The sequence below is a fragment of the Schistocerca serialis genome, chromosome 12 (genome assembly GCF_023864345.2).
Source record: "Schistocerca serialis cubense isolate TAMUIC-IGC-003099 chromosome 12, iqSchSeri2.2, whole genome shotgun sequence".
NCBI lineage: Eukaryota > Metazoa > Arthropoda > Insecta > Orthoptera > Acrididae > Schistocerca > Schistocerca serialis.
The window spans coordinates 93,371,612-93,397,071 of NC_064649.1; the positions used below are offsets into that span (position 1 = coordinate 93,371,612).

General features: G+C 44.6%; 1 protein-coding gene across 3 annotated transcripts in view; it reads right to left on the bottom strand.

Annotated features, from left to right (window-relative positions):
* LOC126428092 (aminopeptidase N-like) overlaps window positions 1-25,460 on the bottom strand; it is a 332,543-nt gene that overhangs the window by 186,351 nt on the left and 120,732 nt on the right. For all 3 annotated transcript variants that reach the window (XM_050089984.1, XM_050089983.1, XM_050089982.1), the window contains exons 2-3: window positions 25,154-25,419; window positions 8,020-8,363 (exon numbers count right to left, since the gene is read on the bottom strand). In XM_050089984.1, coding sequence (XP_049945941.1) covers window positions 8,020-8,363; window positions 25,154-25,318 — 509 coding nt within the window. In that variant the 5' untranslated portion in view covers window positions 25,319-25,419. The remainder of the gene's footprint in view (window positions 1-8,019; window positions 8,364-25,153; window positions 25,420-25,460) is intronic.

Here is a 25,460-nt window from a genome sequence, read left to right on the forward strand (position 1 = left end):
ATAATCCCAGGAAACTGTTTAAAGTGGTCTCAAAGGCTGGACTAACGGGTAATAAAGAAAAATGCTCCTTCTTCCAGACTGTGAATATTTAGGACACACGATCAACAGCCAAGATATCCACCCTTTGCAGTCCCACTTACCCGCCATACGAGGACCTCTGAGCTCCTAGGAACATAAATTGACTAATTACATTGGGTTCATTCTGAACGCTGCACAGATTGCAGCTCCTCTGCATCATCCTCAACGAAAGAACTTTCCGATCGAGTGGACCAAGGAGTGTCACGTCGCATTTTAGAAAATGAAAGATATTTTACTGACCAATGGTTGTTTGATGTATTGTGGTCCCGCCCAGCCAACCCCTCTTACGGTATTGGCGCTATTCTGCACGAAGGACTGGGACAGGCCAATCCCTTTCGCATCCAAACTCCTCAACAAAACTACTTGCAAATTTGAGAAGGAAGCTCTTGCTGTCATATATGCGACGACCAAATTCCACGAATACTTATATGGCAGAAAATTTTACTAGATGACTAACCACAAACCTCTCACCTCATTGTTCAACACTTCCAAGCCGCTCCCCTGCACTCGTAAAAGTTGAAGTGTTGGCTACCAGTACAAAACGGTATACGACAGTCAAGCATTTGAATGCAGACATACTTTCTCGCCTCCCAGTTGGCACTGATTTCAGAGGACACGTGCTTCCACTTGCCCAAAACAATGAAACACTTTGACAATCTCATCGAGCACAGCTGAATTGCTAGAGCAACGGCTGTGGACCCCAATCTCGTGATTCTGTTGCAGTACCTCAGCACCAGTTAGCCACAGTCACCAAAGCAGATTAGCGATTCGGTAAGCCGTTATTTTGCTCTTCGCCACCACTTATATGTCCAGCAAGGGTTATCCTATTACATATGGACATCAATGTGATAGTGCCACATTTGCTTCAGGGAGAGATTCTTCGCCTTGTCCATCAAGGGCATTGGGGCGCTGTACACGGATTTTTCGCCTTCTCCATCAAGGACACTGGGGCGTTGTGCACACTAAGCACCTCACCCGACACCACTGCACATGGGTCGGCAAATCGAACAATTCGCATTGCAACGTCCGACATGTGCGGAACATGAGGCTGCTGCAGCACACCAATTCTTTAACTGACCCCGGCCCAGCACCCCTTGGTAGCTTCTGTGGTGTCACCGCCAGACACCACACTTGCTAGGTGGTAGCCTTTAAATCGGCCGCGGTCCGTTAGTATACGTCGGACCCGCATGTCGCCACTATCAGTGATTGCAGACCGAGCGCCGCCACACGGCAGGTCTAGAGAGACTTCCTAGCACTCGCCCCAGTTGTACAGCCGACTTTGCTAGCGAGGGTTCACTGACAAATTACACTCTCATTTGCCGAGACGATAGTTAGCATAGCCTTCAGCTACGTCATTTGCTACGACCTAGCAAGGCGCCATTATCATTTGCTATTTATCTTGTGGTACATGTACCGTCAGACCGATGTTCACCAATTATGAATTAAAGTTAAGTATTCCAGTAGTTACTTACGTTCTTTGCTACTATAAATTCCCTTAACTGTTCCAGACCTCACGCCAACCTGCGTGAGCTTAAACGCGTGCCTTTCGGCTATCTCCTAGTGGCTTGGCTGTCTTGCCAAGTCACAACAGCTTCTACTTACAGACTTTGCAGGTCCCTTGTGGAATTATCGTTGGCTTCTTGTGGTAGACGACTGTAGCAAGTTCCTGTTAGTGGTTCCCATGCAATCCACAACAATAGCTAGTACTATCAAGATTCTGACGTCAAACATTTGTATCGGAGGTCTAGCGAATATCTTGTGTTGGACAATTAACGCAGTTCAATTGAAGATAAAGTCTGAAAATGAGTCCGTCATCATATATTTTTCTTTATTTTACAGGTCCGTCTTGATCACACAAATTTTTACATTTCACTATTACTGGTTTCGGCTAGTGTCATCTTGACGTCTGTTACAAACAAAAATACTGTGTAACCAACTAAGTCCTGGTACTACATAAGAAACATAAAAAGTGGTTACATGATTAACAGCCATGTATACCAGCCATACATACCATAAAATATTCTGATGTAGTATCAACGTCAATCTAAACGTGTAGGTACATAATAAGTGCTGGTGATGATCAGAACGCGTCTGGTATTTATACAAGGAAACTGATGCCAGCAGAGGGCACTATAGCTAGTGTACATGATTAACCAGTATCGCAAATGTAATGGTTAAAGTGCGGTATGCGTAGTCATTAATTAAAATTATTTCCCATGGCAAAACGAGCGTCTGACAATAAAACATGTACTGACATACGATACGTTGAATTGGATCCATACTTAAAATAGACATAAAAAGTACAAATACTAATAAAGTGAAGCTTGTAGCCTGGCAAGGTAGAACATACAGCTGTAGATTCGATTCTGATAGGTGACACGTACGTAAGCAGGGACTTGTGTATCAGATAGTGGAACGGAAGTACCCTCTGCTACACACCTTAAAATGGCTTACGAAGTATAGAGGCACAATGAAGCGCCAAATAAAATGGTACAGGCATGCGTATTCCAACAGAGACATGTAAACAGGCAGAATACGGCGCTGCGGTCGGCAACGCCTATGTAAGACAACAAGTGTCTGGCGCAGTTGTTAGATCGGTCACTAATGCTACAATGGCAAAATATGAAGATTTACGTGAGTTTGAACGCGATGTTGTGGTTGGTGTACGAGCGATGGGACACAGCACCTCCGAGGTAGCGATGAAGTGGGGATTTTCCCGTACGACCATTTCACGAGTGTATCGTCAGTATCAGGAATCCAGTAAAACGTTGTATCTCCGACACCGCTGCGGCCGGAAATGGAGCCTGCAAGAACGGGACCAAAGACGACTGAAGAGAACCGTTCAACGTGACGGACGTGCAACTCTTCCGCAAACTGTTGCCGATTTCAATGCTGGGTCAGCAACAAGCGTCAGCGTGAGAAGTATTCAACGAAACATCGTCCGCCCCCGGTACCTGAGTGGTCTGCGCGACCGAATGTCAGTCCTAAGTGTCCGGGATCGATTCCCGGCTGGGTCGGAGATTTTCTCCGCTCAGGGACTGTGTGTTGTCCTAATCTTCATCATTTCATCCCCAACGACGCACAAGTCGTCGCAACGAAACATCATCGATATGGGCTTTCGAAGCCGATGGCGCACTCGTTTTAACACTGGTGACTGCACGTCACAAAGCTTTACGCCTCACCTGGGCCCGTCAACAGCGACATTGGACTGTTGATGACTGTAAACACGTTGCCTGGTCAGACGAGTCTCGTTTCAAACTGCATCGAGCGAATGAACGCGTACGGGTATGGTGACAACCTCACGAATCCATGTACCCTGCATGTCGGCAGGGGACGGTTCAAGCTGGTGGAGGCTCTGTAATGGCGTGGAGCGTGTGTAGATGAAGTGATATGGGACCCCTGATACGACTTGATACGACTCTCGTAGGTGACACGTACGTAAGCAACCTGTCTGATCACCTGCGTCAATTCATGTCCATTGTGCATTCCAACGTACTTCGGCAATTGCAGGAGGGCAATGCGACACTCCACACGCCCAGAATTGCTACAGAGTGGCTCCAGGAACACTCTTCTAAGTTTAAATACTTCCGCTGGCCACCAAACTCCCAGATATGAACGTTATTGAACACATCTGGGATTCCTTGCAACGTTCTGTTCAGAAGAGATCTCCACCTCCTCTTACTCTTACGGATTTACTGACAGCTCTGTAGGATTCATGGTGTCAGTTCCCTCCAGCACTACTTCAGACGATAGTCGAATCCATGCCACGCCGTGTTGCTATACTTCTGCATGTTTGCAGGGTCCCTACAGGATATTAGGCAGGTTTACCGGTTTCTTTGGCTCCTCAGTGTATAAGGAGTGATGAAAAAGATTCCATATGTGGGTGTTACTGCAGCGTGTATACAACGTACCGCAACTCCGATGTGGATATATAAGCACCAACATGTAGGCAGGGAATCAGTGTGGGATTCGTGCCTGGCGACGTTATTACCAAATGCGTCCAGACAAGAGAAAAAAATGCTGTTATTGTTTTCTTCTGGCTGGCGATGGGCAAATACCGGTTGACATCCATTGGAGAATACAGCTGCTTCATGTGTATGCATACCCCAATGTCGCAAATGTCGAAACGCAAAAGTTACACCAACTGAAGTGGGAGTTACTAAATACATTTATTCGGAATTTCTCACCAAAGGAGACGAAGTAAATATCCCAGAATTCGAAACCGGAACAGCTGTTAGCGTGAGTGAAATTAAAGTAGACATCTTAGGTGTTCCGAAACAACTCAAATTACTTAAGAAAGGCAAGTCTTCCGGTCCAGTTGGTATACTACTCAGGTTCCTTTCAGAGTATGCAAATACTGCAAAGTAGCACAGGTCACACCAATATTCAAGAAAGGTAATAGGAGTAACCCACTGAATTACAGATCCATATCACTGACCTCAATTTGCAATAGGATTTTGGAGCATGTACTGTAACATTATGAATCACCTTGAAGAAAATGACTTATTGATACATAACCCAACACGGAATTAGAAAATATCGTTCTTGTGCAACACAGCTAGCTCTTTATTCCCATGAAGTAATGAGTGCTGTCGACAAGGGATCTGAGATCGATTCCATATTCCTAGATGTCCAGAAGGCTTTAGATACCGTTCCTCACAAGCGACTATTAATCAAATTGCGTGCATATGGAGTACCGTCTCAGTTGTGTGACTGGATTCGTGATTTCCTCTCAGAGAGGTCACACTCCGTAATGATAGACGGTAAATCATCGAGTAGAACAGAAGTGACATCTGGCGTTCCGCAAGGTAGTGTCATAGGCCCTCTGCTGTTCCTGATTTACATAAATCATCTAGGTGATAATCTGAGCAGCCCCCTAAGATTGTTTGCAGATGACGCTGTAATTTACCGTTTAGTAAAATCATCAGACGATCAATTCCATTTACAAATTGACCTAGAGAGAATTTATGTATGGTGCGAAAAGTGGCAATTGGCAATAAACAAAGAAAAGTGCGAGGTCATCGACATGGGTAGTAAAAGAAATCCGATAAATTTTGGGTATACGATAAATCGCACAAATCTAAGGGCTGTCAATTCGACTAAATACCTAGGTATTACAATTACGAGCAACTTAAATTGGAAAGACCACATAGATAATATTGTGGGGAAGGCGAAACAAAGACTGCGTTTTGTTGGCAGAACACTTAGAAGATGCGACAAACCCACGAAAGAGACAGCCTACATTACACTTGTCCGTCCTCTGCTGGATTATTGCTGCGCGGTATGGGATCCTTACCTGGTAGGATTGACGGAGGACATCGAAATCGCGCAAAGGGCAGATCGTTTCATGTTGTCACAAAATAGGGGTGAGAGTGTCTCTGATATAATATGCGAGTTTGGGTGGCAGTCATGCGGCGAGATCTATTTACGAAATTTCAATCACCAACTTTCTCTTCCGAATGCGAAAATATTCTGTTGACACCCACCTACGTAGGGAGAAATGATCAACATAACAAAATAAGAGAATAAAATTATAAACATCCGACCAGTTGCAATGGATAAAGAAATTCTTTACCTAGGTTTCGAAAAATATAAATTTGTCTTCTTCAGAAGGTAACAATTTTACATTAGTAAGGACTATGTACCATCGGCGATTAGTCCTTACTAATGTAAAATTGTTACCTCCTGAAGAAGACAAATTTATATCTGTCGAAACCTAGGCAAAGAATTTCTTTATCCATTGCATCTGGTCGGCTGTTTATAATTTTGCCGGCCGCGGTAGTCTAGCGGTTCTAGGCGCTCAGTCCGGAACCGCGCGACTGCTACGGTAGCAGGTTCGAATCCTGCCTCGCGCATGGATGTGTGTGATGTCCTTAGGTTAGTTAGGTTTAAGTAGTTCTAAGTTCTAGGGGACTCATGACCACAGATGTTAAGTCCCATAGTGCTCAGAGCAATTTGAACCATTTTTGTTTATAATTTTATTACGTGAAACCGTTGCCGTTGTGCAGCTATGTTTAAAATGTTGAAAATAAGAGAAATCAGAGCTCGAACGGAAAGATTTAGCTGTTCCTTTTTCCCACGCGCCATTCGAGAGTGGAATGGTAGAGATGTAGTATGAAAGTGGTTCGATGAACCCTCTGCCAGGCATTTAAGTGTGAATTGCAGAGTAGCCATGTAGATGTAGAGCACCGACCCTGTAGTTCTGATCTACCAACACGATTGTCACACTTTCGTTCCATTAAAAAACGTGTTCGAGAGTCGACGATTCTAGTCGGACGGGGAAGTGCAGCAGGCAGTTACGGACTTCTTCACGCAGCAAGGCACTGTGTTTTAAGAAACGGGTATCTTCAGCTTGGTGCGTCCGTTGGATGACTGCCTCAATGCTTACAGCGTCTTAGAAGGGAACCTCCCCATCGCACCCCCCTCAGATTTAGTTATAAGTTGGCACAGTGGATAGGCCTTGAAAAACTGAACACACATCAATCGAGAAAACAGGAAGAAGTTGTGTGGAACTATGAAAAAAATAAGCAAAATACACAAACTGAGTAGTCCATGCGAAAGATAGGCAACATCAAGGATAGTAAGAGCTCACGAGCGCCGTGGTCCTGTGGTTAGTGTAAGCAGCTGCGGAACGAGAGGTCCTTGGTTCAAGTCTTCCCTCGAGTGAAAAGTTTACTTTCAATTTATTTTCGCAAACTTATGATCTGTCCGTTCGTTCATTGATATCTGTGTTCACTGTAATAAGTTTTGCGTTTTGCGACCGCACCGCAAAACCGTGCGATTAGTAGACGAAAGGATGTGCCTCTCCAATGGGAACCGAAAACATTTGATCGCAAGGTCATAGGTCAACCGATTCCTCCACAGGAAAACACGTCTGATATATTCTATGCGACACTGGTGACGGCATGTGCGTCACATGACAGGAATATGTTTTCGAACCACCTAACTTGTACACTTGGCGAATGGTTAAAAAGATTCTTCTACTTTGTCCGATTTAGGTTTTCTTGTGGATGTGACAATCACTCCCAAAAAAGTGATGAAAACATAAGAGTTTGTCACATAAACTGAAAATAAGAAATTAAACTTTTCACTTGAGGGAAGACTTGAACCATGGACCTCTCGTTCCGCAGCAGCTCACGCTAATCACGGGACCACGGCGCTCCTGTGCTCGTACTACCCTTGATGTGTCCTATGTTCCGCATGGACTACTCGGTTTGTGTTGTGGATTGGCAGGAGACCAACCCACTAAATTGAGAGGAAGCCGAAAGGCATGTGTTTAAGCTCCAGGCTGGCGTGAGGTCTAGAACATGACAAGGTATTTAGACTTCAGAAGAAAGGTGGTACTTGGTGGAATACTTAACTTTAATCCGTTAATGTTGAACGTAGCTCTTGTCTGTACATTATTTACAATATCAATAGCAACTGACAATGGCGCCTTGCTAGGTCATAGCAAATGACGTAGCTGAAAGCTATGCTAACTATCGTCTCGGCAAATGAGAACGTATTTTGTCAGTGAACCATCGCTAGCAAAGTCGGCTGTACAACTGGGGCGAGTGCTAGGAAGTCTCACTAGACCTGCCGTGTGGCGGCGCTCGGTCTGCAATCACTGATAGTGGCGACACGCGGGTCCGACGTATACTAACAGACCGCGGCCGATTTAAAGGCTACCACCCATCAAGTGTGGTGTCTGGCGGTGACACCACAGTTTGTATATTTTGTTTATTTTTTTCATAGTTCCACACAACTTCTTCCTGTTTTCTCGATTGATCTGTGTTCAGTTTTTCAAGGCCTATCCACTGTGTCAACTTATAACTAAATCTGAGAGGGGTGCGATGGGGAGGCCCCCTTGTTAGACTGATTGGCGTACTGGTTCTGGACTGCGCGGCCTTCTACAGGGAACTTTTCGACCGCCCCTTACAGATATAAAAAGCGCCGACTTACTTGGTGTTGTCGACTGTGATGGCGACCTCTTCGGCAGAAATGTTGAGTTGCTTGGAGTGGAAGACGACGGTGTCTGCGCTGGTGCCTTCGTCGACGCTGATGGTGATGGCGACGTGACCTATGAAGGTGAAGTTGGTGCCCTCCCCCAGGTATGGCTTCAGGTGCAGCTCGTAGAGGTGCGGCCGCACCCGGGGGCTCAGCCGCTCGGACGCCGGGGGCGGCTTCTGGGGGCCGCCTTCGCCCTCACCGCCGCCTCCGGCGCCGCCACTGGGGGGCGCCTCGCCGCCTCCCGGTCTAGCCGTGCCGTTGGTGGCCGCCTGCGCTACAGGCGCCTGTTTCCTAGTCTGGAAGAGCAGAAGATGCACAGGTCAGCCGGGAGACATCAACACTCCAGTGCTCAAGGGTCATTCGGAAAGTAAAGAATGAGTTTTGTCTACAGACATTGTTATTTAATATAACTAAACGAAACTGTATATTACATACACTTTGATATCCAAGTTACTTTTCTACGTAGTCATCGCTCAAATTTAAGCATTAGTACAGTTTTATCAGCTTTTCTACGCCTTCTGCATATTCAGTGGTCACGAGCCTTCTGGTACTCAGCTGGCACGAAGTTATTGACCCACTTTTAAGTTCCATCATAATTTCCGTAGCGTTGTCCACTCAAAAAAATCTTTCAATCTGGGTAATAAGTGACCATCACTTGGGGCTAAGTCCGGACTGTACGACGGATGTTGAAACCACTGAAACAAATCCTGTGTCACTCCCGCTGCTTGCGGACGTGCATTATCGTAATGGAGGTAAGCCGGCCGCTGTGACTGAGCGGTTCTAGGCGCTACAGTCTGGAACCGCGCGACCGCTACGGTCGCAGGTTCGAATCCTGTCTCGGGCATGGACGTGTGTGATGTCCTTAGGTTAGTTAGGTTTAAGTAGTTCTAAGTTCTTGGGGACTGATGACCTCAGTCCCATAGTGCTCAGAGCTATTTGACAAAATTCGAGGAAGCCTCCTGGCACACCCTTTCTTATGGCTCAGATGTGCAATGACACTCTCATACAACACAGTTCATGAAATGTCTGGAAAGAATGAGTGCAGTCCACAACTGTTCAAATGGCTCTCAGTGCAGTCCACTAACTGTTCCAATGGTTCAAATGGCTCTGAGCACTATGGGAATTAACATCTGAGGTCATCAGTCCCGTATAACTTGGAACTACTGAAACCCAACTAACCTAAGGACATCACACACATCCATGCCCGAGGCAGGATTCGAACCTCCGACCGTAGCGGTCGCACGGTTCCAGACTGAAGCGCCTAGAACCGCTAGGCCACACCGGCCGGCCCACTAACTGTGTTGGATTTTTGTTTTAATACTTACTTTGAGTCAGTCGATGAACACCGAGGGCCGGCTCGAGCGATATTCGCCGTGAACATTCTTCCGTCCGTCATTAAACATGATACACCACTTTCGAATCTGCGACCGTAGCGGTCTCGCGATTCCAGACATTACCGTAAACCTCAGTTATCTCTATAAATTCGATGGGTGGGACGTTTTGAGTGTTTAAAAAGAGAATAACACTGCGCATCTCACACTTGGCGGTATCTAAAATCTCGTCACACAATTTGAAGTCGCACGGCTAAGCATTAAGCAACCGTAGTGGATAGTAGCTACCGCCAAATTGAAGCGGATGAGTAGCGAGGTCAGTGGTCGGTCGACGGAGGTAGTGGGGGAGCACGGTCACATTTCGAAACAAAACGTTTTTTACTTTCCGAAAGACCCTCGTAATAACCAGTAAACTCCCGATTCTTTGAAAAAACGGACTCCCACCTACACCGTGCCGCAGGAGGAACGGCTAGCGTCATTGATATGACAAGAGCGATAAATCAAAGCAAAAATTTAGACTTGAAGAACTCTGAACACATGTTCGGTAGAAGAGGGGTGTTTCAGAGCAGCGAAGATCAACAAGTGCATACAGTTCTTAGAGCTCATATTTTCTGGACATTTTTTCTTGATTTAATCCATATTACCACCTCTCAAAATATGGAAAGCAAAGAGTTTGCGGTAGAAGGGGTTTGTTTTAACTATCGAACATGAAGTGCTCGTATCTCTTATACTTTTTAGACCCCATGTTTACTAGACTTTTTGCTTCGAATTATCATTGCTATCACATCCCTGAGTATTGCCACCCAATATAAAAGAAGTTGCAAAGTATGATTAATTCGCAAATGAATGGATGTTTAAAATATTTGACGTTAAGCACGTAAGCGACAAAAAATTTAGAAAAGGTTTGAAACTGTGTGTAGTTTGTTGAAGTCGCTATGTGCTCTAATTATGAAACACTGGGTGGCTATGTATAAGCTCCCGTCTCCTTGGAGATAATATGGGTTAATTAATGATTATTATGTTACATTCCTCTTGTTTTAGTTGACCTGTGTATCGAGACTTCGTTCATTGTTAAATGCAATGGTGTGGTATTAACTGATGGAGACGCATTAAGAACTGGTAAAATTTAATTTATTTCCTTTATCAGACTGCACAAACATAAACACACTATTGTTCAAACTGTGTGCCACTGCTATTAAACATAGAGATAAATCCTTCGCTACGCAACCGCCTTTGGCTCACGCAGCCTACACCTTCCACAGCCTCTCAACAACTGCCTCTGCTTGCGACTCTGCGCCACCGGGCATTGTCGCCCTCCAAAGAACAACCACTTACAGATACTACACACCAGTACCCTCACATACGGTATGGTAATTTGTGGGCAGTGAGTTAACGCAGTGTCGGCACATGCACAGTTTCTAAGTGTATAACTTACTGTACTAAACTTTTAACATAATATTGTGCCTCTTTCTGAATTCATTACGACAGCGTTTTAAATTTCTAAATTCTGTCAATGATTACACCAAATATTGCAATCAAATTTTTCTTGCCCCTGCAAACCGTTAGACAGACTACCTGTAACTGAACCCTGAACTGGGTTGGCCGCTTACTATAGAGGTATAATTTCATAAGTCTGTGGATGGGAAAAAGGACGACAGTAATATCATATACTCGCTTTGCAAAAATCACAGCAATGAGAAGAGTATATTTAGGAAAGGTGGTTTTTTTATTACTCTGAAAAAATCGATGACGTGAAACCCAACTCGGACATCTTTCACGTCACATTTTCATCGCCATTGGTCAAAGTGTAGTCTGGTAGATGGAGTACTTCTTGACTTCCATAAACCAAGTGACTCAGAACCACACCTACACTTACCATACAACATATGATTGTACGGGGTACCACGCTAAATGAACTAGCTTCTGCTAAAATGGCACGCAGTAAAACTTCAACATGAGGCACGACGTTTTAATTTATTACTTATTTACTGCTCGCAATACATTTCGCAAGCAGTTCCCACATATACCACTGACCGTATCTTCATACGACACATTGTTCGAGAGATATGACGTCATAAACACTGATATGCGGAAAAAACTTCCTTTCTCCTAAAATGGAGCGAAAATTACCCACAGTATGTGCATCCATTTTAGCGTCCTCCAACAAACTTTAAACGTAATTTCAAACTTTTCCTGGCTTGCATACTTGCTATTTAACACATCAACTCCATTGTAAAGAAATCAGACGTTTGACACTGTTTCATAGGTGAGAATTCTATTCTTCGAAGAACTGAGGATTTTCTAATTCACCACAATCCGCTACATATTGATTTCGTAGGGATCGCAGAACACTGTTAGAACAGCTACAGTGCATAGAAGGGCGTTTAAGAAATTAAGCTTTCCGCGCTCCATACGTAAATGGAATGGGAATACAACTTAGTAAGTGGTACAACGAGAAGTACTCTCTGCCATACACTTCACAGAGGTTTCCTTTATTTCATTGTAAATGTACACGTATCAGTTTCTTATGTTTGTATTCAAAGATCTAGGACGGTATGTGGGCGAAATCTTTCTAATGTTGGATCAAGAATTAGCTTTAGATTGTCAAATACCTCCGAAAACAGCAACGCACTAGACCTTCTAAAGCGGTTTCAATACGACGTTTTCAAACTCCAGGTACGTGTGCTACACTATAAACCACAATCAATCTAAGTGTGTGTTTTCAGTGGCTGTCCATACCGAATACTTCGTGCACTAGTAGACCGGTGTAGGGGAAAGTAATGTCCTAGTGGGACCGCCCGGCTAGCCGTGCGGTCTAACGCGCTGCTTCCCGAGCGGGAAGGCGCGCCGGTCCCTGGCACGAATCCGCCGGGCGGATTAGTGTCGAGGTCCGGTGTGCCGGCCAGCCTGTGGATGGCTTTTAGGCGGTTTTCCATCTGCCTCGGCGAATGCGCCCTGGTTCCCCTTATTCCGCCTCAGTTACACTATGTCGGCGATTGCTGCGCAAACACTGTCTCCATTTACGCCTATACCATAATTACTCTACCACGCAAACAATGGGATTACAATCGTCTGGTATGAAACGTTCCCGGCCGGAGGGGTGAACCACTGTTGTGAACCACTGAGGGCTACGGCGTGACGAAGCCTCTCCGTCGTTTCTAGGTTTCCGGTTCAATACACAAAACACAAACAATATCCTAATGGCAACTGTTGAACAAATGATGAGGTTTTGGAAAAGGATATTCGTAAGAGACGATGTGTGGGTTTAAAGTTAGCTTGTAGTTACCAATACTACATACACTGCTGGCCACCGTAAATGCAACACCCTGAAGGAAGCATCCGAATCAAGTGAAATTTACACCATGGGTTTGCAGCGATGAGATATGCAACTGATTAGAATTTCAGCACAGACGCACATCACGCGCGCCTGTAGCGCCACCTCATAGCGCCATTTAAGGCTTGGCGATTTCGACGAGTGTACGTTCGGCACGTGTGTTTACCTTGTGGTTGTTTCACAAGACGGTCAGTTATGCCTCGTAGACAACAGCGAACATCGTTTGATCAAGTATCCGAGTTCGACAGAGGAAGGATAGTGGCTTACCGAGATTGTGGATTATCACACAGAGAAATCGCTAGTCGTGTTGGACGAAACCAAACAACTGTAATGCGGATATGTGACCGTTGGATGCAGGAGGGTACGACGGACCGACGTGGTCGATCGCATTCACCTCGGTGCACCACTGCACGTGCTGATAGGCAAATTGTGCGCATGGCAGTGACGGATCGCTCAGCGACATCCCGAACCATAGCGCAGCACATTGCGTCTGTAACGCATCATCCAGTGTCTGCGCGTACCATTCGACGCCGTTTACAGCAGAGTGGTCTGTCCGCAAGACGTCCATTGCTTCGTCTACCACTGACGCAGAACCACAGGCGTCTCCGTCGCCAATGGTGTGATGACAGACGGATGTGGACAGCAGAATGGAATGACGTTGTCTTTACTGACGAGGCAAGCCTCTGTCTGCAGCACTACGATGGTCGGATTCGAGTGTGGAGACACCGTGGAGAGAGGATGCTGGACAGCTGCATTATGCACCGCCACACTGGTCTTGCACCGGGTATTATGGTATGGGGCGGTATTGGATATTACTCTCGCACGCCTCTAGTACGCATTGCCGGTACTTTAAATAGCCGGTGCTACATATCCGAGGTGCTGGAGCCAGTTGTCCTTCCTTACCTTCAGGGCTCGGCCACAGCCATATTTCAACAGGATAATGCGCGACCACACGTGGCACGCATTGTCCAAAGGTTCTTCGTCAATAACCAGATTGAATTGCTTCCCTGGCCGGCTCGCTCTCCGGATCTTTCGCCGATAGAAAACATGTGGTCCATGGTTGCTCAACGAGTGACCCAGATTACATCCCCACTACCACACCAGATGATCTTTGGCAACGTGTGGAAGCTGCTTGGGCTGCTGTACCCCAGGAACACATCCAACGTCTCTTTGACTCAATGCCGAGACGTGTGGCAGCGGTGATCTCCAACAATGGAGGCTACTCTGGCTACTGATTCTGGCAGGAACCACATGTCACAGACGTCTGTAAACGTAATCATTTGATACTAGGTCAACATGTTATCTACAAAATAAATTTTGTTGTGCTACCTCTTGTCTTTCTTGGTGTTGCATTTACGGTGGCCAGCAGTGTAATTTACCATTTTTCTGACAATATGAGTCATAGAAGCCCATTCGCAGAATACAACCTTTTCATACAGTACAGGAAATGTATTCGCAATTGCGAATATGAACTACCATCGGCTCTATAGCAGAATGACGTCAATGAAAGTCTGTGCCGGATGGGGACTCGAACCCAGAGGTACTGCTTTACGCGCGCGGTCGTCCTTACCGTTGCGGCTATCCGTGCTCGAATCACAGCCAGATCCAAACCCCCACATGTCGTCGTGCATGTGCTACAACGTGTACATTAACGTATATTCCCGTCCAGGAAGGACATACAGGGTGTCCGAAAAGACTTACCCTGATTTATAACTCAGGCTAGAAGTAAGATACAAATATGAAACTTGTGTCGAATTGTTTACAACTATCAAAGTTTTTTTTCCTGTTTTAGGTTCGCAGTACGTAGTAGTGGATGAGGTGCAGTGCCCAAGAAGCCATGTTAATCAATCAGGAGAAGGCACGGTGTGTCCTGTAATACCGTGAGACACAATCAGCAACCACAGTGCAGAGACACTTCCAGACAACATTTGGAAGGAATCCACCTGATGTCATGAGCATTAAAGCCTGGTATGAGAAGTTCAAGAACACAGGATCGGTTGCTGACGTTCTGAGGTCTGGTCGACCAAGAACCTCAGCAGACAGGGTGGAAGCTGTAAGGCAGTCTTTTCTGCGAAGTCCGAAGAAATCGGTGCGCAGGGCCTGACGTGAATTACAGATGCCAAAAAGCTCTCTCCATGGCATTTTACACAAACGTTTATTGTTTCGTGCATACAAAGTGCAAATCGTTCAGGCCTTGTTGCCCAATGACAGTACTCGTCGATATGACTTTGCGGTCGAAATGCTATCACGTATTGAGGACGATGATAGTTATCTCAGACGGATTACCTTTTCCTACGAAGCGACCTTCTTTGTCAGTGGAGTAGTGAATCGCCATAATGCGCGCATTTGGGGTTCACAACCCCCTGGCGAGGTCATGGAGTGCACCAGGGGCGCCGGCCGAAGTGGCCGTGCGTGCGGTTAAAGGCGCTGCAGTCTGGAACCGCAAGACCGCTACGGTCGCAGGTTCGAATCCTGCCTCGGGCATGGATGTTTGTGATGTCCTTAGGTTAGTTAGGTTTAAGTAGTTCTAAGTTCTAGGGGACTAATGACCTCAGCAGTTGAGTCCCATAGTGCTCAGAGCCATTTGAACCATTTTTTTGCACCAGAGGCAGTCCAAAGGTGAATGGTGCGTGCTATTGCACGATCAAATTATCGGGCCATTCTTCTTCGCTGAGGCTACCATCACATCTGCAGTGTATCTGGACATGTTGCAACTGTATGCTGTTACTCAGCATCACCCCGATGTCTTGTTTCAGCAAGACGGTGCACCGCCTCATTGAGGTTTGGACGTCCGTGCCTATTTCGATATGACCTTTCCTGGGTGATGGATTGGTCGCTCTCCTGACATAACCCCATTAGACTTCTTTTTATGGGGTTATGTCAAGGACGTGGTCTACCGAACACGTGTACCAGATCTTGAAACCTTGCGGCAACGGATTACCACAGTCGTTGAATCGATCCCTCCATTGATGTTGGCTAATGTGTGGACGGAAATTGAATATCGCCTAGATATGCTACGTGCTACCAAGGGTGCTCATGTGGAAGTTAACTGATGTGTGAAAAAAACTTTGATAGTTTGTAAACAATTAGACACCAGTTTCTCATTTCTATCTTACTTCTAGCCTGAGTTATCAATTTATGTAATCAGGGAAAGACTTTTCGAACACCCTGTATTTATTGGGAGTCGAAAGCCTGGTATTGGCAAATGAATAAAAATAGCAGTGCTTGTGTTATTAAGAAGTACGATGCAAATACTTCTTAGTAACACAGGCACTTCTATTTTGTATTTTTAAAAGAACCCCCATGTTAAATTATCTTCAAAGACTATCTTCAAAAACTACCATATGACGAGAGAAGGACAAGCCACGTCCACTTCGCATCTATGGTAACATCTGTATACCGACTTCATTTAAGTTAGTGACACTATCTCCACCTTCAAGGTCTTCTAAACTTCCAGACTCACCATCACCGTTTTTGATAAATAATCATTACGCAGTGCGCTGAAACGTTATAATATCATATCACGTAAATTATGACACGAAAAGTATCAATTACGGAAAGCCTTTTAAGTACAAATACGTAGTTTCCCGTCATTTCATTATAACAAATCGTACCTAAAACGACGCGTTTTCGAGAGATCAATGTCCTCTTGCATGGTTCAAATGGCTATAAATACTATGAGACTTAACATCTGAGGTCATCAGTCCCCTAGACTTACAACTACTTAAACATAATTAAGCTAAGACACCACACACAGCCATGTCCAAGGCAGGATTCGAACCTGCGACCGTAGCAGCAGCGCGGTTCCGGACTGAAGCGCCTAGAACCGCTCGGCCGCAGAGGCCGGCCAGATTATGTTCATACAACACTTGCTATAAAAATCACCAAATACGTAATCCAACTTATACCATATGGCGTCTTTCAAGTTCTGTGACCTAAAACCGATGTTGCAACTCGTCGGTCATATCTCCCTCCACAGGCAAAAATGTGTTATAGTAGATTGTTCCTTTCACGCTTCGCATTGTAGTGGCACGCGGACTTCCATGCCGTGATGTGACAGCTGTTTGTTCACAAACTTCCCAGGTCCCATGAGAGGGCAACACCGAAGTCGCCAAAGTGGCGTATAATTGAAGGTACCACTTGGCCACTGAGCCACACGCAATTAAACGAGGGCCGTTTAATTGCAACACATTTCTTTTCTGGGTCCGATTCAGTTGAAAAGTGTAGAATTTGTTGTGGGGCATCGTGGAATATTCTCGCTTCACCCCTTCTAGTTTCAGTAAGTTCCGGTAGGTGGCGGCGCTACAAGTAGCCTTCAAAATGGTGTCCGTAATGGAAGTGCGTTCTAACTCGAGGGTTTCTTTTGGTGGAAAACCAGAGCATCGAAGGTGCCCATAAGCACTTGTAGTATGTCTCCGGATACCTGGTAGTGAACAAAAACTTTACCGCACAAGGTCGCGAAAACCTGTTCGATCTCCCGAATGGAGGCCACCCGCACCACAGCTGATTACTTAAATGCTGGAACGTGCGGACACCCTCGTTGGAGGTGATGGCAGCACCACTGAACGTCTCTGCTGGTAGTGCTCACGCACTGGTCCAGCAGTTGGGGTACTAAAAGGTGTAAAGGTATCTGACCGCTGGGTTCCTCCACACCTAACAGAAGACCTTAAAGGCCAACGAATGACCATCTGTGTGGGATTTCTTGCGTGTTACAAGGATGAACGAGAAAATTTTTTCTCGCACATCGTCGCAGCCAATGAAACATGGGTTCATCACTTCGAACCGGAAACAAAACGGCAATCCACGGAGCGGCAATACACCACCTCTTCTCCGAAGAAAAAGTACGAAGCCGCTCCCTCAGCTGGTGAAGTGTGGCAACTCTCTGAAGGGCTCATTTTGTTTGATGTCCTCCCTCATGGTGCAACGACCAACTCTGAAGTGTCTTGTGGTTTCCTCAGCAAACTGAAGACACGACTTCAGCAAGTTCGTCGCCACAAAAATGCAAATGAACTTCTTCTCTGCCATGACAACACAGGGTCTCATACAAGTTATGCACCTAAGAGAAGCTCACAGAACTACATTGGAGTGTTCTTCCTCTCCACCCTACACCCTGGCTCTTTATCTTCTGACTTCCATTTGTTTGGTCGAGTGAAGGATGCACTCAGCAGGAAGCAGTAGTTGGGTGATGTTACACCGGAGCCAAGGTAGCCCCTGAGGGCCGGCAACCCATATTACACCACAGAGGACGAGGTTGTCTATGTCCAAGGCGTACCAAAGCACCATGATATAAACACCGGATATTTACATACAAGATAATGAAAACAGACATTCCGAGCACTACTTCCTGCAGGGGGAGCTCCAACCATGGCCTGCAGGAAGTATCACTATGCCAAATCCAAATTGGATTAGGGGCTAAAACCAGTCCCAAAGTTCAGTTCACTTCGGATGCCGACCTCTTGGACATCGACTGCTGAAGATTACGTCTTCGTCTCTGAATTGGAATTTACTAGTGGGTGGGTGTTACCATGAACATTTGTGGAAAATCAGAAGTGAATTTTTGTTTGCCTCAATTAGGAAACTTTTAGTGGCATCGTTACTGTAACGATTTTTTTGTTGCTCAGTCATCAACCTTGTAAACTTACGTAAATAAAAGTTGTGTTTGTGAAAAATTGCGAATTGTCAGTCACAACAGGTGACAGGGAGGTAACTGATGCACAAACGCAATGGTTTCTACATCAAGCAGTAGAGTGGTACCATGTCGGCACACAGGCTCTCCCAGTAAGGTGGCGTAAGGCCATCGCATTGAACGTAGATTATGTTGAAAAATAGGGATCTGCAGACAAAAGAGTCAGGAATCACAATTTTTTGGCAGAGTTTAGAAAAATTGAATACGTACAGGTAGTATTGACTTTCATTTTTTGGGTGGTAATTATTATGATTTTTACTACATTTGCTGTTATTGCTTTTCGATTTATTTGAGTTCCTGGTATGTTATCTCGATTTTTATGATTAATTAATATATGTAGCTTGTAAGAGTTCTCGCTTCTCTGAATGTGTTTAAGGTTGTTCTATTTTAATTTCTACAGTTTGCTCTGATAATAATGATTTCTTTTTTCAGGTTGTCTACACATTGAAGAATTTATTTGCAACTATTTTAGAACCCTCGTTGATTATTACGTAAGAGTTGCTGATTGGTTCAGTCTTTGAAGTTTCTTTCAAGTTTGGATTTTATGTTTCGCATCTGTTGTAATAATGACATAAAAACAATTCTATATTGTTTTGGTGTTGGTTAATTTTAATTTTAGTCTGCTGAGTTTTTGAATTTCTTCTTTACTGAATATTGCTAGAGGTTCATCTTATTAACCATCTCATCACAAACATTTCGGTTGCTATAGATTTAACACAGATAATTATGTTCTAAGGCTCATTAGCTAGTTTTGTTTCTTTACGACCTAAGTAGTAACAAGGCCCTGGGAGTAGACAACATTCCATCAGAACTATTGACAGCCTTGGGAGAGCAGGTCCTGACAAAATTCCGGTGAGCAAGATGTATGAGGCAGACGAAATACCCTCAGACTTCAAGAAGAATATAATAATTCCAATTCCAAAGAAAGCAGGTGTTGACAGATGTGAAAATTACCAAACTATCTGTTTAATAAGTTACAGCTGCAAAATACTAAAGCGAATTCTTTACAGACGTATGGAAAAACTAGTAGAAGCCGACCACGGGGAAGATCAGTTTGGATTCCGTAGAAATATTGGAACAAGTCAGGCAATACTAACCCTACGACTTAGAAGCTACATTAAGAAAAGGCAAACCTACGTTTATAGCATTTGTAGACTTAGAGAAAGGTTTTGACAATGTTGACTGGAATACTCTCTTTCAAATTCTGAAGGTGGCAGGGGTAAAATACAGGAAGCGAAAGGCTATTTACAATTTGTACAGAAACCAGATGGCAGTTATAAGAGTCGAGGGACACGAAACGGAAGCAGTGGTTGGGAAGGGAGTGAGACAGGGTTGTAGCCTCTCCTCGATGTTATTCAATCTGTATATTGAGCAAGCAGTGAAGGAAACAAAAGAAAAATTCGGAGTAGGTATTAAAATACATGGAGAAGAAATAAAAACTTTGAGGTTCGCCGATGACATTGTAATTCTGTCAGAAACAGCAAAGGACTTGGAAGACCAGCTGAACGGAATGGACAGTGTCTTGAAAGGAGGGTATAAGATGAACATCAACAAAAGCAAAACGAGAATAATGCAATGTAGTCGAAATTAATTGCGTGATGCTGAGGGAATCAGATTACGAAATGAGACACTTAAAGTAGTAAAGGAGTTTTTCTATTTGGGGAGCAAAATAACTGATGACGGTCGAAGTAGGGAGGCTATAAAATGTAGACTGGCAATGGCAAGGAAAGCGTTTCTGAAGAAGAGAAATTTGTTAACATCGAGTATAGATTTAAGTGTCAGGAAGTCGTTTTTGAAAGTATTTATATGGAGTGTAGCCATGTATGGAAGTGAAACATGGACGATAAATGGTTTGGACAAGAAGAGAATAGAAGCTTTCAAAATGTGGTGCTACAGATGAATGCTGAAGATTGGATGAGTAGATCACATAACTAATGAGGAGAGGCTGAATAGAATAGGGGAGGAGAGAAATTTGTGGCACAACTTGACTAGAAGAAGGGATTGGTTGGTAGGACATGTTCTGAGGCATCAAGGGATCGCCAATTTAGTATTGGAGGGCAGCGTGGAGGGTAAAAATCGTAGAGGTTGACCTAGAGATGAATATACTAAGCAGATTCAGAAGGATGTAGGCTGCAGCACGTACTGGGAGATGAAGCAGCTTGCACAGGAAAGAGTAGCATGGAGAGCTGCATCAAACCAGTCTCAGGACTGAAGACCACAACATCTTTTTGTATTCTCTTTGAATCTTGATAGATCCCTCCTTTGCTTTTGATTTTCGCTTGGAGTTATGAACCTGAGGATTTACAGGTTGGAGTTAATTTAAGTTTTTATATTTTAGATACTTTATGCCTTTATTACTGCTTTTATTTAGCGTTCATAATTTTGTTAACATTCTTTATTTTCCTCTGTTGTTGAGTTTGGTTATTATTATCTCTCTTCTATGTTTTCAAAACTTGAGTTTTTTGGTTAATTTGCGAACATTTTAGTTCATCTTTTGTTATTTAGACGTATGTAGAGGCTTCAATTTCTGGTAGAATTCTAGCTGGTGTCTTATTAATATTGGTTAAATCTGGTATTTATCGTATAATGACCATTATTTCTCATTTGGGTTGAGTTGTTTCTTTTCCAAGTTTGTCATGTGGTGTTAGTGTTAAAATTACTTTTTCGTCAAGCAGCTTTTAAGTCTTCAATTGCTGATTCTTCTGTTATTGGTAGTTTATTGGATAAAATTTTTATTTTATTTAATCGTATGGCTAGGGCCACCCGTCGGGCAGACCGCTCGCCGGGTGCCGGTCTTTCAATTTGACGCTTCTTCGGGGACCTGCAGTCGATGAGGATGATGACGATGACAGCACAACACCCAGTCCCTGGGCGGAGAAAATTCCCCGAACCCGGGCCCAGAGGACTGACAATCCGTCACGCTGACCATTCAGCTACCGGGGGGCGGACTCAATAAAAATTCAAAAAATGTTCAAATGTGTGTGAAATCTTATGGGACTTAACTGCTAAGGTCATCAGTCCCTAAGCTTACACACTACTTAACCTAAATCATCCTAAAGACAGACACATACACACACATGCCCGAGGGAGGTCTCGAACCTCCGCCGGGACCAGCCGCACAATAAAAATTGATACGTTAGTATAGGTTCACTTTCCTTAATAACAGGACAAGTTCTTTGGTATTCAAATATTATTTACAAATGTTTAGGCAACCCCTGTTTTATAGCAACCCTATCCCTAGTCTAGCTGTGTTATGATTTCTTTTGAGATGATCAATTATGGCTACGGATATTTCTTTAAATTTGTAAGTTAATGAAGTTTATTCAATACAATTGTATCACGATCTCTCTTCAGACTTTTGGCACTAAGTTTTTAATTTTTTTTTTTTTCTTTATTGTATTTCAATTCCCCATCGGGGCGGGCTGGCAGCAGCATATGCGCTGCTCTTCAGCCGAAAGACATAGAACAAAACAATAGAAGACATTTAAAAACAGCAAAGGAGAGAAGAAGGCGAACATAGATATAAAAAGGGAGAACATCATGGAAGGCAATATACAAAAAACGGGGTGACTGTAAAATGGAGATAAAAAACTGTTTAAAAGTAGCACACACAAAAAGCCACACACTGCGACGATTAAAAGAACACAAGGCACAGTATGACTGGAGCATAAAGGTGTTGACGGATGGCATAGCACACAGCGTAACACTGACGGCGAGCCTCAAGGCAGTACACAATTAAAATCACACCTCTTGACGCACACGAGAAACAGCACGAAACACAACACTGACGTGGCACATGGATGATGAGCAATACAGAGGATCTGCCAGGTTCAAGGAGATGAGGGAGACCTGAAGAAGGGAGGGAAGGGAAGAGATGGGGGAGGGGAATGGGGGGCGCTCGGAAGAGGGCCAGGTAGGGAGGGATGTGGGGAGGAGAGAGGCAAGTATGGGGTGCAGGGTCTCAGGGGAGGGGGGATGGAGGAAAATCCGCTCTGGGAGAAGGAAGAAAGAGGAGAAGGGGGCCCTGGGGAGGGGGGGGGGGAACAAGGCCGGGTTATAGTTGGAAGGAAGGGTATATGTCACGGCGAAGTTCGTCATCCGGGAGGGGGAGGCGTTGGAAATTGCCCTGATGAAGGAGATGGAGGGTGTGGAGGTGGAGAGAGGGAGGGATACAGCGATAGAGGCGCGGCAACTGGCGGGGGGTGGAGAGGAAGGAGGAAACCAGAGGGTGGGGGGGATCAAGCCTGCGAACAATGTAAAGGATGCAGAGATGTTGGAGGAACAAGAGGAGGTGGGGGAAGGGGATCAGTTCATACAGGAGCCGTGTGGGGGAAGGAAGGCGGATACGGAAGGCAAGGCGGAGCGCATGGCGTTCAAGGATTTGGAGAGCCTAGTTTTTAATCCATTTTAGAGCTATTTATACTTAGCTGCTTAACATAAAATCCCGAGTATACTCTTTTTTTTTAATTCTGACGAAATAATAAAACGCTAAGTATACTCGGTCTTATCATTTCCGACTGGCACACGTTTTAAAAGGCCCAATTTACTCGTTCTATCTCGTGTTTTGGCAGTTCCTTGATATTTTCGGTAGATGCCACTGTGGTGTGTTACTCTGAAGTGTATATTTCTGGCAAGAGATGTCTCTGAATCAGGCACTTGTACTAGCGGTCACTCTACAATCTGTTCTTGCAGTCTGCCTGTTATTTCCTCACGTTTTATGAAAATGGAGAGTGAAGATGAGTTTGATATTGAATTTAGTGGGTCTCAGAGGTCTGAAGATAGCTATGAAGAGAGTTCGGACGAAGGAAGTGATGAATCAGTTTCTTCTGAGTGTGACATTGCAAGCGCCAGAGTATGGTACGAGACAGATCCATCTAAGACACTGCCACCTGCTCCACCACGTTTTCCTTTTACGCGTAAACCTGAAATTAATTGTGAAACCTGTATTGAAGATGTCTTGCATTATTTTAGACAGTTCACTGATGCAAATTTTGGTTACCGAGACCAACAAATATGCAACACAAACAAACGTCCCGGCATGGAAGCCAACAACAATTGATAAGATGTACAAATTTGTTGCTGTAATATTGTTACAAAGCATTGTGAAAAAACCCACATATCAGATGTACTGGACAAAATGCGCTACATTAGCCACACCAATTTTTAGAGAGGTTCTACCATTCAAGAGGTTTGTCTATTTGAAGAAGGACTTACATTTTTCGGACAACGCAACCTATGGCTCAGAAAGCCATCCACAACTCAAACTGAATCAAGTATGGCCTATTGTGAGCTACCTGTCAGGTAAATTTAGAAACAGCTGTGTTCCAGAAAGACATGTCACCGTAGATGAAAGCCTGCTGTTATATAACGGGCGACTGGGATGGATCCAGTATTTGCCGCTCAAGAGAGCTAGGTTTGGCGTAAAAACATTCATGTTGTGTGAGTCACAGACTGGATATGTTTCGTCCCTAATTATTTACGTTGGCAAGGGCACTACATTTGAGGAAGAATACAAGGATCTGCCAATGTCGTCACAAATTGTAATGACACTAATGACACTAATGCAAGATACTGCTTGACTCTAGATAATTATTATGGTTCTCCCCAGCTTGCTGACCTTCTGCTAACAGAAAGAACAGATATGTATGGCACCGTGCGTCCTACAAGAGAAGAAATGCCGCCTTCTTTCCGGACCAAGAAACTGATGAAAAGGGGAGGTGGCAGCATTCCAGCGAGGTAAATTGACTGCACTGAAATGGAAAGATAAGAGAGACGTCTGCATGCTGTCCACTATCCAGAATGCAGAAATAAAAACACGGAAAGTAACAAACAAATACATTGCCAAACCAGTGGCTGTATTAGCTTATAATGACACAATGGGGATGTGAATAAAGTTGATCAGCACATTGCAAACAATCTATTGCGACGCAAGAGGGGTAAAAAGTATTACAAGAAGATATTTTTTCATCTATTGGAATTAGCAGAATGAAATGCCTTTGTGCTATATAAAAAACATGTATGAAAGCTCACTGCCCTTGACTTTCGCTGAACAGCTCATTGCCAAACATTAGGGGGAGGAACGCTGACCCAAAGCAGCGTGCCGTCCATTGGCAAAATCAACCCCAACACGACTTGTTGGACGTCATTTTCCATCTACGATTCCTCCGACCGAGAAGAAGCAGACTCCAACAAGAGCGTGTAGGATGTGCGGTAGTGTGGGTGATGCCACAGCGAGGAAGGCACGGAGGGAATCAAGGTACACGTGTAAAGACTGTGGTGTAGCTTTCTGTATTCATCCTTCCTTCAGGGTATTTCACACAGCCACAACGGCTCTAAATTTTAATGGTTAGTGTTGCTGTTCACTTTTAGTGCTTCGATGCACAGAATTACTGTAATTTTAAGAAGAAAAAAAAAAAAGGTTAATCCTATCACGAGTATACTCGTGATTTTAAACCAGGGGCTATTTAGAGATGAAAATGTCCATTGTTAAGCACCTAAAAAATAATTTCGTTGTTACTGCCATTATTGTGCTTCACTGAATATTTCTTTTTGGCAATAAAAAAATTAGTTGAAAAAGAACCATCATATCGTAAATAATACATATGATAAGAGGTTAATATAGACACATCCCGAATAAAACCCACCTGCTTTAAAGAAAAAAGTTTGGCTACACTGCCATGTTCAGCAAACTGAGATTGGTTTGAAATTTATTTATTTATATATTGAGTGACGTACCGCAACGCCGAAGTAGTAGACGAGGACGCCGACAAGCGCTGCGAACAGGACGGCGGCGAAGACGAAGGCGAGGGCGCGGCCCGTCGAGACGAAGCAGCCGCCCTTGCGGCCGTACTCGATGGCGTCCGCGTGCAGGAACTCGTCGCGGCTCGTCGACAGCGGCATCGCGGCTGCGGGGGCGGCGGCGGCGGGGGCGGCCGAAGGCGAAGAGGCCGGCGGCCGCGACTCGCGGCTCTTGTGAGCGGACGACGGGCCCGCGCTGCTGCCTGCAACACGCCACGTCGACAGCGTACTTTTAGATATCCTG